The 14,421-nt window shown below is 44.7% G+C and overlaps 2 protein-coding genes across 9 annotated transcripts; both read right to left on the bottom strand.

Annotated features, from left to right (window-relative positions):
- Window positions 1-4,460: 4,460 nt before the first annotated feature.
- LOC120694650 (zinc finger CCHC domain-containing protein 10-like) lies at window positions 4,461-7,655 on the bottom strand. 8 transcript variants are annotated; one of them, XM_039977839.1, is made up of 4 exons: window positions 7,497-7,655; window positions 7,258-7,411; window positions 6,062-6,470; window positions 4,461-5,622 (listed from the first exon to the last, which is right to left on the bottom strand). In XM_039977839.1, exon 4 carries the CDS (start codon window positions 5,593-5,595, stop codon window positions 4,780-4,782), a length of 816 nt encoding a protein of 271 aa, XP_039833773.1. In that variant the 5' UTR covers window positions 5,596-5,622; window positions 6,062-6,470; window positions 7,258-7,411; window positions 7,497-7,655; the 3' UTR covers window positions 4,461-4,779. The 8 variants fall into 8 exon arrangements, with proteins under 8 accessions (XP_039833773.1, XP_039833772.1, XP_039833771.1 ...); XM_039977838.1 differs by having other exon boundaries at window positions 6,099-6,558; XM_039977837.1 differs by having other exon boundaries at window positions 6,062-6,558.
- Window positions 7,656-9,245: 1,590 nt separating this feature from the next.
- On the bottom strand, window positions 9,246-14,321 carry LOC120694652 (xylulose kinase 2-like). The gene is made up of 11 exons (XM_039977842.1): window positions 13,610-14,321; window positions 12,022-12,673; window positions 11,796-11,884; window positions 11,185-11,249; window positions 10,999-11,054; window positions 10,791-10,911; window positions 10,634-10,708; window positions 10,363-10,416; window positions 10,183-10,277; window positions 9,927-10,101; window positions 9,246-9,809 (listed from the first exon to the last, which is right to left on the bottom strand). The coding sequence occupies exons 1-11, from the start codon at window positions 13,669-13,671 to the stop codon at window positions 9,568-9,570; spliced, it is 1,686 nt and encodes a 561-aa protein (XP_039833776.1). The 5' UTR covers window positions 13,672-14,321; the 3' UTR covers window positions 9,246-9,567.
- Window positions 14,322-14,421: the final 100 nt, after the last annotated feature.

Consider the following 14,421-nt stretch of genomic DNA (forward strand, 5'->3'; position numbering starts at 1 on the left):
GACATACGAAGCAAGGCTTCGTCTTGTGTGAAGAGCGCTCTTCATTGTCAAACCGTGTGCATCCTGAAGTAGTGCACCAGATGAGTATATAGCTAGTATCACACTTTCCATCACATGGATAACAAATTCCTTTTATTGCAAAAAAATAATGAATTCCACATGCTATTATCTTATTTATTAGCTATATATATCACCAAAATTAGCATGAAATATATATACAGTGTGTCATTTGCTGTGTGTTACACATGGCAAAAGCCTTTGCCGTATGCATAAGAGACTAATGAGCCGAGTCCCGTAGTGAGATGATTTTATGTCTATCAAGGAAACTAAATAGATATACTAGTTTTTCAAAGTGGAAGCCTATTTTGAGAAACTAATATAAATTTTTGAGCTAAAGAGAAGAAATGGATACACCCATTTGCACCTTTTACTATCCAGCACGTACGTATAGCATGAGATCGAAGTAGCATGATGAGATCATTTCTCCTCCATGGATGCCATTCTGTTGTCATGCATCCAGCAGGCCCCATTATATTTCACAGGGGCTCTGCAGAGGTGGCTGGCCGGCCGGCTGGAACAATCAAGCAGCCCATCTGCCCCGAGCATGCATGCGAGACAGACAGGGGTCCTCTCCTCTCCTCTGTAACTGCGCGCGCGTATGGAACAGGACATGCGTCCAACAAGCTCGTGCACTGCCACACGTGAGTGCACGCCAGGGCTCGCATCCGTGAAGCTTCCAAACTCGCCATCTCTCTCCTCTCTCTCATGATTTCCCTCTTTCTCTCTCTCATTTAAACTTGAGCTTGTTGAACCGAGCTACCGATCTGCAGCATCGCATGGCCTGTGGGGTGCAGTAGTGCATGCATCATATACTCTCTTTCTCTCTCTTCCGATCCTCTCTCTCCTGCACAGTAACACTGCTTCTCTATCTCTCCCAGAGAGAGAGAGAGAGAGAGAGAGATTCACAAGTGCACGAGCATGGCCAAGGGCTCTATTCCTTGGCTGTCTGGTACTCACTCTCTTCTGTAACTCTGTTGCTCCACATGGTGTCACATGCACCAGTGCCTCCCCGGCCTTCTCTCTTCTCACCACACCTCTGCTCATACACGACAACAATTTCACCTGTTGTTTGCTTGTGCGTATTGACTACTTGGCAGATCTGAACCTGCATCCATTTAAAAGAGATGAGCTTTTTCTTTTCGTTTAGATAATAGCCAAGCAATGCATATAGTACAGATAGATCTTTCCTGACTGTCCTTGCAGAATCTAATCATGCCTGGCTTGGCATTGGCTACCCATCTTCCTTTTACCCTAGAGGAATGACAGTGTGTTGCTAGGATGGTCAAAAAAGTTGGACACAAGAGTAAACTATATAGTAGTGTCGATTTGTAAATATTGCAAGGGGTATCAAAGCATCTAGCAGTACTACTACTGGTAGCTAGCTCCTATGCAAGCTCAGCTTTAATAAGGACACCTACAGGCCGGCTATACCAGTCCACTACCAGTCAAAGAAACATGGACTCACCTGCTCCAGCAAATTGTTATCCAAAAAATAATAAAATAAAGAGTATATATTGTGAAAGAAAAGAAATGCTCATGAATGTTTCAGCTTCTGCAAAATTGATGGCATGTGATATATACATTCAGGGCCCCGGCCGGCCAGGGGCATTTGAAGTTCTATGGTGCATGCATGAATTTATTGAGGTAGCTAGAGATCGAGAAGAAGCACTTTGAAGGCATTATTCTCTAATGAACGAGTTCATGTGTTTTGTAGCACAAATGGAAAGCAAGTAAAGATGCTGCAGTCAGTAGTGAGTATGATATCGGCAGGGTACAAGGGAGGTGGTTCCATCACATAATGAGCCTTCAACTGCTGCTCTGAGATGTTTCAGGCTTTCCTGCTTACGCAAGTGGTACCACGCACGGAAATTGAAGACCACAACGTTCGCCGCCACATCTTGCGCCGCTGGTCCCCTTTTATGCCACAAAAAAAATACTGCCAACTGAACACCTGCTTGATCAATCGTCAGCTCGTTGCATGGCTCTCCATGTCAATGTGCTCATGTGCCTGTATGTGTCCTTGAAGCATGGATGCAAGTACACGAATGCATGTAGCGTTACCATGTGAGGCGTTAGGTTATACTACGACGTACCAATTAAGTTATATGTGCTGTCAATTAAGATGCATATGCAGGTACAAATTAAAGCCAATGGATGTTGATCAGATCATATATACTCAGAGTGACAGGAGAACAAGAATAAACCAACAAAGTATATATGGTACAAAAATGAGGACATAAACATATATGACCACTTGCATTGTTTGTATGATCATCAACATATGGAAGGTCTCTATCCACATAAATATATATGTGGTAGTAATATGTGATCTCGGTTTCTTAATCTTAATTAGTTGTTGCTTCAAAAACTGTATAAGTCCTGTTGGAGAGTAATAAGCCTCACCATTTCCAGGATAAACAGTAGCTAGAAAACAATCCCTGATTTATCCGCACAAAGTGAATATATTTTTAGGATATGCAGCAGCGCAACACACAGAAACATGGGATACTTCTGTGGAACACAACAGTCAGCAGAGAAGAACCCAGGAAGTGCATGCATATGCAGGGAATTAACCAAGTGACGGAGGAATGTTGCAAGCAATGATTGTCCCAGCAAGCTCCCTTGATGCATATGTGTCTCAGCAGATTCTGATGCAAAGATTTCAGATCTCCACAGATAAAGCTAGCAGAGCCAGGAGCGAGAGAGATCGATCGATGTATGGCAGGAAAAAGGAGGAAAAGCTAAATGGGAAGGAATCATTATTAGGAGTTGCCGGCTTTCAGAGACCCCCCGTGGGCCCGGTTTGGATCAAGGAGAATCGATCATGCCCATGCATGCCAAAGCCCTCTAAAGATGAGGAGATTTCCAAAAGCCTGTAAAAACTCCGCGCTGTAACTCATCTACCAAAAGAATGTCCTCCTAGCTAGGCATTGTAGAGAAAGATGGAGTCTGTCTTTTTAGGGAAAAGGGATGAGCTGTATTGCTAGTTTGCTACACACTTTAATTAGTAGTTACCAGGAGGAATCCTAAGTAGAAGGATCTATCCAGTTTACAGTTCGTTACTTTCATGCAGCTACAGTGAAAAATAAAAAGTGCAGCAACAGAGAAGAAACGTAATCTGAAAAAACTGCATCTAGCGAGCAAGTGTTGTTCTGTTCCACATTTGATTGATTTATTTTCACACTAAAGTCAGATTTTCAATAGCTACTCGTGTAGAAGACTCAAAAATCTTACTAGGCAACTCTGACATGTGTGTCCCACCAGCCGTACTCTACAGTCCACGCATGACTCAGATTTGTAGGGGACAGAGATGTACACGTAGTCACATACGTACCTGCTATTCAGCAGCAGCAGCTATGGAGTATAGCGTGCACCGCAGGCGGATGAATGAAGCCAAGGGTAAATCCAAGCAGAACCGGTAGATTCCTCCGGCCGGCCGTCCATCATGATCACTGAGCCGCTGAACGTGAGGGGGAGGCGGTAAAGAACAAGGCAAACTACACCGGTAGCCCGGCTGGCGGAGGCGACCGGCAGCCGGAACCATCCCGTCCCGTCGTCGTCCATCCGCCGACAGCCGCCTGCCACCGATCATGTGCGCCGCAGCCGCTGCCGCTGCCGACAAGACGAGGAGGTCGCCGCCAGCAAGCCCCCAGGCCGGCCGGGGCGTCCCCATGCCAAGCTTAGCGAAAGGTGCATTTTCAACGCAGCAGCTGGCTCGCGTTGCAACCCTGTTTCCTTCGCCGGAGCAGCTCTAGGGCATGATGGCAATGCAGGATCAGATGAGCTCAAAGTCATGCTTGCGTTGCCAGGCAGCTCCAAGTGTGGTTACCTTTTGGTTCTTGGATGCTCAATCATGTCCTCTCCTCCGATCCAACCAACGCAATGCAAGCTCCCTGACAGTAGTCACCTTGAAACCGATCCAGAGTCTCAAATCTGCTAGGGAAGATGAGCAAAACACGGTCAGATAATAAGGGGTACTTGTTTTTTTGCTGTCTTGCAGAAACAGTGCAGACTGATGCAGATACAATCCCCAACAGTTAAACTGTTCATCTGAAGTTTCTGATCAACTACTGGCGACTGTTGATTCAGCTGCTAGAGACATCATTTGCTCCACTCCGAAGGCAATATCATTGCTAGTCATACGGGTCCAGCCTGGGCTGACTGCACGGTTGCCAGAGGAAATGACTGGACTGTCACACTGATCGTCTGTCAACCTGGGAATGCGAGGATAACCGGTCAGTGATGTGATTCCTCTGAACAAGCGGTAAACAGCAAGGACTGCAGATACGAAAGAATGAGCCAAACAGGATGATGACACATGAGAGTTAACAGAACACTCTGGAATATAAGAGCACACCACATCAGGGCCTACAAGTTACAAAACAATGAAGCAAAGCGGATGAGCCCAAGATTTTAATAATGATATAACAAAAATAACTATCAGGATGATAAGCTCGCCAAATTTTGAAATTCATAGGCGAATATTGTTACAGGATTCAATGGTTCTCACAAATACCATAGAATAGGAACACCCAGAGCTTTAGGCACTTTCATAGTACAGGGAAATATATCAGTTCTAGCATTCAGGAAAGCAAATGCAACATTTGTTTCTTGGAGAACGCCCGGCACATGCAGGTCTGAAGAAGAAGATAGTCGTGAATTGAACAAAAGTATATCATGATATTCAACATCCACATTGCCTTCTCCAGTTCTTCGAACTCAGCGCCTACCACCGCTCCTCCTTTTATTCTTCCTCCTGCTTCTGCTATCATCAGAATCGCTGTCTGAGGCAGATTCAGATTCAGATGAAGCTGATGATGTGCTGTCCCTCTGGTGCCTTCGCTTCTTTTGCTTCCTCCTGTGTTGCCGCTTCTTGTCCTCCGAGTCGGAGGAGCTGTAACTTGAACTGCTTCCGGAAGAATATTCAGAGCCAGTCGCTGATGATTCAGAGCCAGAGTCAAACACTGAAGCATCACTTCTATTGCTATCAGAATCACTCGGTGAACGATGCTTCCTCTTACTCTTTCCCTTTCTTCTTTCAGATTTTTCCTTCTTCCTCTTTTCTTTCATCAACTTCTTCTCAGCTTCCCTCTCCTTTATAAGATCAGGATTCTCGAACTGATAAGAAACCGGCGGTACACTTTTCTTCAACTTGGGATTCTTAAGCTGCTGCGTTCTGGAGGGACGTGACATATACACCCGCTCGTTTTTGCACTCGTAGGTCCAGTGACCATGCTGGAAACACTTCTGACATTGGGTATATGCCCCACCAGAAGAAGCTTCTGGAGCTTTTGGCTTCACAGTACCCAGTATCGCAGCCTTCTCTGTACTCATCAGATACATCTGTCTCTTAGCTTCCTTCCTCTCCTGCCAGCGGCTTGGCCCCTCTTCCTTCTGCCCATAGGCATTGACATTGCGGGCAGCAGCAGCCGCAGCGCGCTCAGCTTGAGCCCTGCTCAATCCCTTAGCCGCTGATAACGTGGCTGCCTTTATTTTGTCCGCCGCAGCCTGGGACTTATCATCATTTCCAGACATCTTGATTCACCCAGAAACCCCACTATCCTGCAAGGAATAAACTGTACTGTTCAGTAGTGAATTCATGAGGCAATTTCATATCTTCAGTAAAATGTAAAATAGGATCATCCTCAATCCAGCTGAAATGCAGACATACAGTATGTGCACACACTCAGACCTAGTTTTTCATCGCTTTTACTATAAGGATAATACAGGGCACACTCTTGGTCGGAGTGGCACACATGGTCACAGGGCATTCAATTGTTTAGGTTTATTTTGTTTGTTACATTTATATTTTGGTTCTCACACCTTGGCCACCAAATAAAAAAAAAAGATATTGAAACTCATATGCAAATCTTATGGGAAAATTAGATCCATACCATTAAAAGATTCGGACTTTGGAAAAATACCATCAAAAGATTCATCTTTAGAGATGTAGCATTGAAAGTTCCTCCGTTATTGATTTCTACCATTCCCGTGAACTCACCGTTAAAACTAGTACAACACAGAGCTTCAGGCCTCACCCGACAGCAGCTCGTCGCCCACCCCAAGTACACATCCTCCATGGACGAGGACACGAGGTGCCCCCCTCCTCTCGGTGAGCAAGTGGGGAGCAAGCGGCAAGCAGCAAAACCTCTGCTCTCTGCTTAATCCCCTCACGCAAGCACGGCCAATCTCCTTTCTCCTCTCCTCTCAATCCATTTTCCCCAGCGAGATGCAAAGAAGCTGGAAGCTTTTTTTCCTTCCTACTCTCTCCATCGAGTAGTCCAACAGCATGTTTCATTCTCCACTTCACTTCACGCCAAGCACCGGAACTACCACGCCAAGAATCTCTGCTCCTCCCTGACCCTGCTTGCTCCTGTCGAGGCGTCAAGCTCTCCTTGCCTGTTGCCTCCCTTATCACACAAGCAGCTGGAGGTTAGGGATGACAAGTGGGGTCCAGTGTCATAGGGAGAGTAAAGTGTCGGATGAGGCCTGAAGCTCCTGTGTTGTACAGTTTTAACGGTGAGCTCACGGTGAGTTCACGGGAATGGTAGAAATCAACAACGGAGGAACTTTCAATGCTACATCTCTAAAGATGAATCTTTTGGTGGTATTTTTCCAAAGTTCGGATCTTTTAATGGTATGGATCCAATTTTCCCAAAACTTATATATCCTCCACAAGTCAGTTTTTAATGTAGGGTGGCAGCATGTAACTACACAAAGTTCTACCATCAATTTAACCTATTAATAACCATATCATATAAAATTCAATGATCATTAGCCAAAAAAACTAAAAAAAAAATAGATCAATCAGCTAACTACCGAGTATATTATTAACAAAGTAGCAATAACATAGAAGACAGTGCTATCCAAGCACTCGTGTAGCTAGGATTTCAGGATTTCACGTTAGGGTGGCCCAACTTAAGATAAATTTTGAATACCGCTAATGTAGTATGCCAACATACAAGTATAGTATTTACCGAATGTCTAAACACTATACGATCCAATAAAAAAAAGTCTCACAAATATCTTAAAATAAACAAGAATAAAACATGCATATTTCTGAAAGAGATACAACTCTTTATATTTCAACAAATCTACAAGAGAATTACGCAATGTTTCAATTTACAATTCCAATGCTACATTGAAATCCTAAAACTGAACTGAAATAGTACCTAAATCAATTCTTCATATTCATACCTCGCCTTGTGCAATCCTGTTCCAATGGTCGACACGAGGGAGTAATCGCCCAAACGAGTATCCGATTTGGCGATGCCCGATCCCCCTTTCTCCGGTCGCCAATCTGCTGACTCACGGCCTCACCCGACTTCCCTCTGTGGCGCTGCGCGACCGCCTAGGGTTTAGTGAAGAGAGGGTGAGGGACAACGCGAAAGAGGGAGGCGGAGACAAAGAGAGACGGGGGCGAGGTCGGGACATACCACCTGCCGGTGTTGACTGCTGCTCGCTTCCGGCTGCCCGCCCGCCCGCCGCCGCCGTCTATGGCTCGACCTCGCGCAGCGCCAGGGCCTAGGAGACAGGGGATTGGTTAGAGCACAACGCCGGCCCTAAAAGATACTGGGCCTTGGGCTGAAATTCCAGGGTGGTCTGTGGGCACAAACCAGTATAAATGATTTCTTAGTCTGTCAATCCGAGTCCGGTTGACCTTACGTTATGACCGTTTAGAATTAGTGGTTGACAAATAAAATAGAAAAAAATCTGAAATCCTCAACTGACACGTAATACTACATTATTATTATAAAATCTAAATATAGTGTGTAATATATATTTTTATATGCTAATCAATATATTTATATGACTTCCCGTAAGCCGTAACGAGTATATTTGCTAGTTGAAATTAATATGCAAATTTATGTAACTTCTATATTTCAGTTTTTACTTCAATAACAAAAGATAAGATATAACACAATTTGCAAACAGATCCTTCATCGGATGTAATTGATCAGAGAGACTGGTGTCACACCCGTGATGGAAGACAATAACAACTCCTCTGTTTGGAGTTGGACTGACAAGTTGGACTGACAACTTCATTTGGAGTTGAGCTGCGAAGGATCAGAAGAGGAGGGAAATTAAGAAAAGAGACCAGATAAGCAAAGGGGAAATGGAAGAACATCTTCCTCCCTCAAGTTATCGAGATCATCTGTATCCCTTGTGATCACGTCCCGGTTTGATCTCATCGGCGGCTACGGGCTATTACAGTGGTATCAGATTCAGCACTCCTCGGCGCGCCGCTTCATGTGCAGGGGCAGCAGGGAGGCAATTGGATGGAGCTGCAGAGATCTACGGGGCATGGGATCAGTCAGATGCCAACTTGGAGGCTTAATGCTTTTTGTACTAGGAAAGGTGAGCCAAGCAAAAGGCATTTAAGCATGGATTCTGTAGGCAAATCAGTGATCCATCTTACAAGGCAACATTACCTTTTAGGGCTTATATGGTCAATGTGAAGTACAAAGGGGCAACCATTTTTGTCAGGAAATTATGGGATCCAGGTATTTGGAGATGCATTATCAGGGAATTGGTACTTCAGTGTGGTGTGCGGTCATGTGCACTGGAACATGCATTCTTTACCCTAGGATACAAATTCAGTCAGGGAAGGAGGTTCAGGGTGAAATCATCCATTGTGGCAATTTGGCTGGAAAAAAAGGTGGCCCTGTACATGCCAATTGATGCTCAGTACACCACCCAAGGCGTGCTAATCTGTTTTGGTTAGGTTGACTGTGGAGCATACTGAAGACCTCAGTTGTCGGCACCAGAAGTGCTTAATGGGGATGATCATATTGTGAAGACCTCAGTTGTCGGCACCAGAAGTGCTTAATGGGGATGATCATATTGTTGCCGAGATACTCATGCATGTTTATATAGCTGGCCACTAGCTGCCTCTCTCTAAGACAGCGCATAGAAAATTCTTTTGTGGACGGCTCAAGGAGTCTATACTTACCATGTTAAAGGAGTAAGCTGTCTAAGCATTGCTCTTGCTTGGAGACAAGCAAGGTTTTCTGGGGGCGGTAATGTCACACCCGTGATGGAAGACATTAACAACTCCTCTGTTTGGAGTTGGACTGACAAGTGGGTCCAACCATGAGACCTAGGTGGAAGGCACATCAACTCTATAAGCTGCGAAGGATCAGAAGAGGAGGGAAATCAAAAAAAGAAACCAAATAAGCAAAGGGGAAATGGAAGAACATCTTCCTCCTCAAGTTATCGAGATCATCTATATCCCTTGTAATCTTGCTCACGTCCTGATTTGATCTCATCGGCGGCTATGGGCTGTTACAACTGGTAGCTAAAGGAATGGAAAGTTTTTCTTTTAAAGTTAAAATAATGCCAACAATGCACTGGTTCGAATCTTGGCAAATTTGCTTTGCTGAACCAGGTTGTAAAAAACAGAGTGCTTAGAACACTTCTCCTTGCAGAGTTGCAATAAGAGATGATAGTCACTATTATTCACAATTCTTCGTGCCCCGACAGGTGCAGCGATGCTTCACAACTTTCCTATGCCCGCCCAATCTTCTCCACCAGGCGTCTCTCGATCTCCATCCTCTTACTCATCAGCAGGGTGTACTTCTTTAGTAGCTCCCTATCTTCCTCCTCTCCGGCTGGGACTGCAAGCTTCGAGCCAAGGGAAGTCTTCTCCAGGTTGCCCTCGTACAAGCACGAGATGGGGACGAAGCTTCCTTTGGTGTTGCACAGCCACCCATGGGCGGCTCTCAGCGCTGCACCCAGTGAGGCCGAATCTGGAACAGAGATGGCGTCAGTTTTGCGGCCATAGATGGATGGTGATATCAGTTTGTCATAAGTAACAGGGATCACTAGACAACCAAAGTCAGGGAGGAGGAGATTTGAGCAGTTACCAGGTCTCTGAACTGTGAAGACAGGACAGCCAAAGATTTCCACAATAGACTTGAGGATGCTCTCGTTGGAGGATGCCCCACCGGTTGCTATGATCCGCTTGGGAGGGTTCGGCATGCCAAATCTCTCAGCATGGCCTCGCATCGACAGCATTTGACCTTCAATGATGGCACGGACCTACAGGCAAGGCATGACTAACTCATGGCCATTTGCTTGCCAAAATATCTGATATATCGAATAATATTTTTATTTGCAGACCTCAGATGGTGGATTGAATTCTGCCACTTCACGCTCTATAAGATTGTCAGATGAGGCATCATCAAGGTTCTCAACAATGTACCGATGGAAACCAACTACATCAACAAACCTATTTGTTTCAGGTTTTGATTCTTTATAGTAGAAGGGGCGCAAATGTTACAAATACGAATATAACATTACCTGGAAGTGGTGGCAGGATTTCATGGTCTTTGTAGTAGAATCCTAACTTTCCACCTACATACATGATAAAGAAATATGTCATGATTCCAGGGCCACAACTGATATGCCAATGCCAATCCATATTTGAAAGCTATAAAATGAAATATGTAGCAAGACATTCAAATTTCGAATTGCTAATTTATTTTCATAAAAATTGTTAATTTCCTTGAGGATTCTAAAATAAACTTGGCAGAAAAAAGTTGTTGAGCAAATGACCGAGATAAATTCTAACCGTTTAGAGGGGGCGTTTTCTCTAGATAGCCGTTGAAAACATCCCATGATTTCTCTGCAAACTCATTTCGCACATCTGAAACCACAATGAGAAGTATCGTCAGCATGTGACATAAAGACAATATACGTGGTACACAATAGAAAGGAAACGTGCATACGTTCTCTGGTCAAGGAGCCATTTTTGTAGCATAGCATCACCATGTAACCATCAGGCTCAACAGGGTTGGGGAAAACATGCCCTTCAAGACTTGGTTTAGCTTCTGCTGTTATCCCAAATACCTACAAGATAGGAAATGAATTATGTACAAGAGTCAGGTAAACATGCCAAGTAACCAACATGATTTTGAGCACGTCTTCCCAACTTACTGTATCGCTAGTACCAAGGCTAATGGCAAGATCACCAGGAGTATTCAGAGTTAAACCTACAATAGATGCAAGGGTCCCATAATGCTAATATACGAAATCAAGAAACCAATTTCATGCCCATTTTACACAGCTAAATAGATGATAACAAATGTCAGCTGCTCAGTAAGAAACACTAGTCAAACACACCTGCAAGGCTATTAGGATTGTCACCAGACCACTGAATGACCAAACAGTTCTTATCAAACTGAAACCTGAAAAAGCATCCTTTTAGGTAACTATAAAATGGTAATGTAAATACGGCATTGGTCATTAGGGTTTATTTTTCTTATTCAGCTAGCATGCCCACTCATATTAACTTGTCCATCATGTTCAAGAACTTTATTTAAATCAAGTGATCATAATAAAAGTAGTGTTTAACTTCAGATATTCATATACTGATATACATAAAAAATTACACTAAAAATGGTGAACATAAATTTTGAAGTGTTCAGATTTCAGAGTTCATCTGGATCTAATATAGTGCAAAGTTGTGAGCAGGAAAATTCTGCAACAGCAGATTTACAATTGGAGCATATATTAACAGAAATAGACCATCCTGAACCTGATATTGTGCTTGGTTGCCTATAACACCTCAGCACTCGTGCAAACAGTGATTTCTACTTGCAAGATAAAAGGTATGACATCGGAAGATAAGTACATGGCAAAGGTGATTCTGAATCTATGGTTGCAAACCAAGTATACTACAGGTCAGCTTGACACTGTTCATTTAGCACAGGCTTAATGTAAACAAAACTTACCTTTCTACAAAATAAGGAGCAATCTGGCCAGCAGCTGAATATGCTGGTGCTAGAGTTCCAAGCTTTGCTTCAAGTTCAGGAGCAGTTGCCTAGAGCAGAAAGGGCACAACTTTGATAATTTAGTCCATGAGATATCTTAAACAAAAGCCCACAGTTTTGATGTTTTAGACTTTAGTCACTCAACAAATATTTAATGTATTACCAAATGAGCTAGCAAGTTACAAACCTCTAAAACAGTCTTTGACCAGGTTCTCTGGTTTATATCCATCAAGTTCATCCCAGCACCATCAGTTTCGTCAATACTTGCATAGCTTCCAACAAGGATTGATGCCATGAATGAGCTCACCAAAGATATTCTCTCGGTATCTTCATAAACATTGGGCTCTGTTTGATAGATCTTTCGTATCTGGGGACCAGTGAATCTCTCATATGCACGAGATCCTGTCAGTTTTGCTAACTCCAATGCACCTCCGACTGCATTCTCTATTTCTCTGCATTGCTTAGTTGTGCTACTGTCCATCCATATTGGTGAGTTCATTGTAGAAAAGGCATCCTTGAGCTGCAATAACAAACTCTTACTGGAATCTAGGGAGGAAAGAACTGCCTTGCTGCCCTTCTTCCAGTAAACACTGCCATGTTGCTGCCCACTCCCTGAGACGGCCAGAACCTTACTGAAGTTTATCTTGGGTTTTAACTTCTCAAGCAGCAGCTCCAAAGCTTCCACCCACATAATGGTTGGTGAAAATATGTGGCCATCGTCAGTGGAATCTCTGTACACCCCACCTTCAGTTTTGTAGTGCGGCAATTCAGAGTCAAAATTAACAATTTCAGAAGCTACTATTGTTAACTCATTGTTGAGCACAGTAGCTTTCAGTGACCTGTAAAATGAGTGACAGCATTAGATCCAAGTCTGATGGTAACTTCACAATTTAGGATGAAAATAAAAGGAAAAATAAAACCCACAAAGGAATATATGAAGCAAATGGTGGCACAATCATGGCTGCAAACTTATATCAGTATGAAGAATACAAAACAAAGAAACCACATTTGAGCTGGGTCAAACCCTTGAAAAGGATCGATTTCGAGAAGAACGTGATTTTGCAGTCAGAGCTGCAGACATTAAATGAAATTGCCACATCACATCCGACTCGAAGTGTTGCTTAATTCTTGATCATCATCCAAAAAGAGTAAACAGCAAAGTAGCATGGGCAATTAACTATGTCCATAGCGCTGCACAAGGAAATTCGCACATACTAAGTCATCGTTCAAAGAAAAAAAAACACAAACACATACTAAGTCTGCAGAATCTGCATCATGCTGCAACGGACTACGGTAGCACTCGATGGAAATCAGATCACAATCCTAGGCAATGTTTGGTTTCTACAGTAAAAATTTCGCGAAAAGAGAATCTTGTACGCAGTTTCTTAAGCCCCTACCACCATGACCCTGTTACGAACTCTACATTGTAGCAACGCCTCTCCACCATGAACTGGCACAGAAATCCCATTGCAACATGGCATCAACTCTATACTAATTAATTCCGATTCCCCTCTTTTTATACATTCGACCAGAGTAAAATTCCATTCACTCCACCGAGATCAGTACCTCCATAAAATTTAAGCACATTTAATTTCTATCAACCTTTACAGGCAGGCAAAGTTCGTAACTTTACTCCCTCCCCGTATCGATCCATCGACTAGAACAATGAGCACTTCATAAGATGAACAGGCTACACCGCGACCACAGCAAAAACAAGATCCAGCGCCCAAATAAACTGCAAGAGAGGGAGACACTGAGAAAGGGACGAGACTTACTGAGTGGAGCTGTCGAATCCGAGGAAGAGAGAGCCCTCCGGGAGGGAGCCTCGGCCCGCCATGGCCGCCGTCTCTAGTCCCCCGCTACAAATTCGCTCAAGCAGGGACGGAACTACGAGCAAGAGCGATCCGGAAGGCGAAGACGACAAACGACTGAGCCGCGGATCAGGCTATGCGCACTGGATACGGTAAGCCGTCCGCTTCTTCATCTGCAGTACGGGTTTACCGTAAAAAAGCCCGTAGCGGCGAACGCTATGGTTCCGTGTCGCCCTCCACGCGCCAAATCAAGGGGATGTAGAGGAGGTGCGCTACGGCGCGGGGCCCGCTCTCCCGCCCTCGTCCAGCCCTGCCGCTGCCGGACTGAGGCCGGAACGCCGCCCCACCCGCCGCCGCCTGCTGCTCCGCCGGCGACACCCTTCCCCGCCGCTCCAGCCCCAATCGAAGGCACCGCGGGGTAGATCTCGCTGCCCTCGTGCTGCTCCCCCTAACCCACACCGCCGGCAAGCCTCATCCTCACCGGAATCCGAGCTCCCCCCCGGCAGCCATGGCAGAGCAGAGCAGAGCAGAGCAGAGCAGGGGCGGTGGAGTCGACGGTGGAGCCGGAAGAGGGATTATATACCGGCGATCTAGAGGACGAGGAGTGGACTGGCGACTGTCAAATTCGTTGGCTTCCTTCGGATAAGCAAGGGCGGAGCTTAGTGAGGGCAAAGAGAGCCATGGCCTCCCCGGCTTTGCAAATTTAACACGTAATAAACAGTGTTTTACTGTAGTAAAAGGGTGCTCCCTCTCGTTCTTCTAAAATCAGAAATCAA

The sequence above is a fragment of the Panicum virgatum genome, chromosome 2K (genome assembly GCF_016808335.1).
Source record: "Panicum virgatum strain AP13 chromosome 2K, P.virgatum_v5, whole genome shotgun sequence".
Taxonomy (NCBI): domain Eukaryota; kingdom Viridiplantae; phylum Streptophyta; class Magnoliopsida; order Poales; family Poaceae; genus Panicum; species Panicum virgatum.